This window comes from Papaver somniferum, chromosome 5 (assembly GCF_003573695.1).
Source record: "Papaver somniferum cultivar HN1 chromosome 5, ASM357369v1, whole genome shotgun sequence".
Lineage (NCBI taxonomy): Eukaryota > Viridiplantae > Streptophyta > Magnoliopsida > Ranunculales > Papaveraceae > Papaver > Papaver somniferum.
Genome location: NC_039362.1, coordinates 116,678,983 through 116,683,735, shown reverse-complemented (window position 1 = coordinate 116,683,735; position 4,753 = coordinate 116,678,983). Strand labels below are relative to the sequence as shown.

Here is a 4,753-nt window from a genome sequence, read left to right as displayed (position 1 = left end):
TACTGCTAATGGTGTTTTTTCTTTGAAAACAGCGTATAGAGTTATTCTAGATGATCAATTAAGAATTAACCCTACTAAGAATAACCTTAGCATAAACTGGAAAGCTTTCTGGAAGTTCAACCTACCTCCTAGGATCCAGCATTTTATGCGGAAATGCCTTCATAATTGTGTACCTGTGAAAGAAAGGTTAGCTAGGTTCTCCAGGCATCAGGATACAAGTTGTGTTATGTGTGGTAATGGGGTTGAAACTTTGCACCATATGTTTGTTGATTGTGATGTTGCTAGAAGAATCTGGACAGGTGTTAATAGCCAAATTCATGTTAACTTTGGCAATCTAAACTTTCATAACTGGTTGTGTGGTGTTTTTGACATACAAAATGTCAATTTGCAGGTGAATAGTAAAAAAATGGAAACAATAGGTTCTACTATTTGGCAGATATGGAAATCCAGGTGTTCTAAGTTGTATGATAATGTGCAGGTTAACGAGGCTTCGATTATATGGGCTGTCAAGTCTAAATTAAGTGACCCGACTTCCTCAAATGTCACAAATCAAGTTGGTTCTAGTATCAGCATTGTAGTAGTACCAAGATGGAAATGTAATAAATGCCTCAAAATGGAAATAATTTAGCTTTCGGATGGACTACTTTTAATCTAATTCATGATGCACTTGTTATTTTAAGAGATTTTGATTTTTGGTGTTCCTCTCATGTTCACAGAGATGCAAACCACATTGCAGACTCAATTGCGAAATACGCAAGGTCTGAAAATAGCAATTTCAATTTTCAATTGGGTAAAAAACAGTCCTAGTTAGGTTTTGGAATTTAATCCAACATGATAAGAACTATTTGTAATTTTTATTATTCAATACATCTCCTTTCCTAAGCCCACTTTTCCACCATTAGGATCATCCTTGAACCTTCAAGGCAATGACTCTAGCATTCACATACAAAGAATACACACTTTTCTTTCTTTTTTTTTGAAGCAGAATACACACTATATTGACAGTATAACCTTTTCAGCCTTTCTTTACAATTACTAGGAAGAGAACACCACCCTGTTAACACACATTCCTTCCTCTCTTATTCACGTATAGTACATTTGTAAGTTACATACAATGATTCTTCTTTTTTTTTGACCAAAACACATGTTTCTTTTTTTCACATGCTAGTTACCTACCACTAATTATCAATTGTTAGTTCGTATTAATTTCACAACAACAACAAAACCACTATAAAGATTATAATTCTTTGTCTCCATCCTTCATCGAGAGCTCTCGATTCCCAAGGCAGTCTACACAAGAAAAGAACAGAACACAAAAAAGAAAAGAAAGTTACAATCCAAGAATACAGTCACGGCATACCACTCTATTCCTTGCGAACTTTAGTTAGCAATCCAGAGAAAGATGAAAGATGTTAAATCAACTGTATGTAAGGGTGCACATGTGTGTGAGTGGAGGGTTTAATGCTATACCATATTTAGAAGTCGGAGCGCAGCAGGCCGTGTAAACTTCCTCGCAAAGAGGAAACAAGGTGATGGTTTCCCTTTGCTGGAACACCATTCTCTTCGATATTCAGTCTCATAGTACACGTTATCTATGTCCTACACATTCAGAAAAAGATACATAAGATTTCCATTAGATTCATCTATTCTGTTTTATCTCGACATCTGCTTGTTTCATCATTTACCAAGAACGAAGTGATAACAGAATTTACAAGGAGGATCCGATATCAGTTTTCTTGACAAAACAAGAATGCTAAGCTTGTATATGCTTTTAACAGATAGATGAACTAACATTAATTCTAATATGACTATTTGATCCTCAGCTGCGGACCAGATTCTAAAAATCGAATTGAACTAGACCCTTCATATAGGACCTCAATGTAATAATGGGTTTCCCTGTACCAAAATTGATTCTTACATACCTTTATAGACTGGATCAGCTCAGGGGTAGCATCAGAGTACTTGTAACTTGTTGGATGCCATCCACGCCTCTCACGATCTCTGGAAGCTGAGAGATCCCATGAAGTATGTGTCACAGTTCTCCGAGTGATTTCTCCTTCAAGTCCTTCTTGCTGTATTTTGAAACATGGAAGGCTGTGAAAAGTGAAACTAACAGCAGTTGGTTTCATTGTATCATGCTACTGATTACTGGTTAGTGGTTATCGGTATATCTCCTCAGAGGAGGGATTTGGCTAAAATTTTAACATCTCGTTGCAGTCTTTCCTTTCTAACAGGTCATGATACACTTCATCCATATTTATAACTACCTAAAGGAAAAAGATAATCTAGCATTCCATTAACACAGAGAACTAGAGGTCAACTTACTGCTAGTAATGTCTGTACATAATGCTCGTCAGGTATACAGTTATGCTCCTTCCACCCTTCTGCAGGCTGAACAAGAAAGACAATTAGGACGGAGAACTGAAACCTCATCTAAGCATTCAAGTAAATTATGTTTTATGCATACCAATTCTATAAGTATAATTCTATATATGATAATGAGTACTTACAACAGGATGATCCCTCCAAAATTCGGGTAGTGATTTCCTCTGCATAACACAAAGAAAAAAAAAACTAGAATATCTTACAGGCAGATATGAAATGAGATTAAAAAAAGTACTCCTGCACAAGGCAATAGGAAATGGAAGATTGGTGAAAAATGCCTCGATTAGCATGTACCATTTATCAGAGCTAAAAGGGGCATCAGAGTAGTTTCAGATAAATTACCATGCAATACTGCTGAAACATTGGAAAGACTGTATCGTCTTTCACGATGACTTCCGCGTGCTTTCTGTTCAAAACAGTCCACTGCCGAAAGAGGTAAGAAGAAAGTGTCAAACAGATACATTGGCTCAAGTCAGTATAGCACATAAGACAGCTAAATTAGGTTGAGTCTTCCCTGTAATATACCTGAGATCCTTTCCTCCAATTATGTGCAGGAACAACTGGATGCATCTTTGGATTATATCTTTTCTCTTTTGTATCAGCAAAGCTGCTTCCAGCAGATAACAAGATATATTAAAGTTAAAACCTACTAACTGATCTTTAATGCAAGAAGATTTCAAACTCAGCGTTGAAAACCACTTGCAGGGTACTTGGAAGAACTGATATCAGTGATTAATGATCAAGATACCATTGTCACATAACACTTTAAGACAATAAATCCACCCACCTGTCTAAGAAGCTGTTTGATGTTGACATGATATACTCGTATGTGTAGCTGAAGTTATATAAAGGTATGCAGCTGCAAAACAATAGGGCAAACCAAAACGTAAGCTAAACTCACTTCCGAGCATGCTACTACCGCATTCTGAACGAAATATAACATCAAATGCATCCAGTCACCACTAATGACAGGCATTACATTATGAATTACCTTTAAACTCGACCAAAAACTTTCCCCCACTTTTTAGCACAAGGGAAATATTGAAGTAAACAAATTACTAAACTAAAAACGGTCACTACTCACGTGTCAGACAAAAAAACAAATCTCTCATTATTGGAATCCAGTAAGGCATTTCTAAGCAAGATACGCTCAGCTTCTATCATGGTTGCTCCTCCCCAATCTACCTGAAAGAATGCAGAACTTTTTTTTAATGAAGAAACAAATCGAATAGACCCTAACAAAACAATGTTTCTACACAAGCCAAGAGTAATGTTTTGAAATGCAAAAGTTTCAAATATATCAGTCGAGAAAATGGCAAACCTGTATGCTTCCATTAACCTGACGACCATAAAAATAAGCAGATCGTGTTGTTCCCTTGTTGAAAAATACACCTGGCCTAGAATGAATGAAAATAGAAAACCTGGACTCCTTGTCTCCCTGTAAAATAAGTCAAATTTAGCCAAATTCGCCTAAATGTGAGGGCAATTAGAAAAGGGAAATGCGATTACCTGAAAGAAAGAATCCCAAACAATGTCAAGAGGAAGTCGATTCCTTGCTATAAAAAGAAAAGCAATTTTGGGACTTTGACGAACAAACTGACTAGGAATTTCCTCCATTAACATCTTCATTTGATTATACTGTGTTTCCATTAGTATTAAGCTTCCAAAACAAATACACAGCAAAATTGCTACTAATATCTTTATCTTCCATCTTCGATCACTATTGCAATTAGAAGAAGATTTCTGTTGAATACTCCTACTTCTCTTCATCTGATTCATTCAATCTCCAGATCTCTTCAACTATTTTTGAGAGAGTTTTTGAAGATCCTGAAAGGTTTAGAAATCCGTGATTTTTTCACGGAATTTAGATAAAATTACATCAATTGAAAGAGAGAAGGAAATGGAGAAAAGGATTTGAGAGAATTTTGAAGTCTGGCTAAATTTCATTACTGAAAGGCACAGAGAGAGAGAGAGATTTTCTGAGGACTTAGACAAGAAGTTAGTAACTGATAAGAACTTGACTGAGAAGTGAGCTTCCTTGCAACTTACTGTTTTAAGCTTTAAAAAATTGGAGTGTAGACGAAGAATCACGTTTATTATTGCATCAGATCACCCACTATTGTGTTTCCCCAAGTTTGACAGACATGCTCTGCCTTTACCCCGTCTGTTGGAGAGTTGATAAAACTGGCGATATTGGGGTACCTACCTAATAGGTTAAAGTATGGTCATTAGCAAGTAAAACCCAAAACCCCTTGGTAATATATTTTTTTTTAAATTGCTGAACTATCTTGTTTAATTAACACTAATCCATTTGTTTAGTTTAATTAATCTCGTTAGATTAATTAGTTGAATTAAAAGTTATAAAATC

At 35.9% G+C, this 4,753-nt stretch overlaps 1 protein-coding gene across 1 annotated transcript; it reads right to left on the bottom strand.

Moving 5' to 3' along the window:
* Positions 1-1,135: 1,135 nt before the first annotated feature.
* LOC113282486 lies at positions 1,136-4,526 on the bottom strand. Its single transcript, XM_026531503.1, has 11 exons — positions 3,895-4,526; positions 3,707-3,823; positions 3,470-3,570; positions 3,173-3,244; positions 2,911-2,992; positions 2,728-2,808; positions 2,511-2,549; positions 2,326-2,391; positions 1,923-2,072; positions 1,471-1,599; positions 1,136-1,290 (listed from the first exon to the last, which is right to left on the bottom strand). The coding sequence occupies exons 1-11, from the start codon at positions 4,162-4,164 to the stop codon at positions 1,261-1,263; spliced, it is 1,137 nt and encodes a 378-aa protein (XP_026387288.1). The 5' UTR covers positions 4,165-4,526; the 3' UTR covers positions 1,136-1,260.
* Positions 4,527-4,753: the final 227 nt, after the last annotated feature.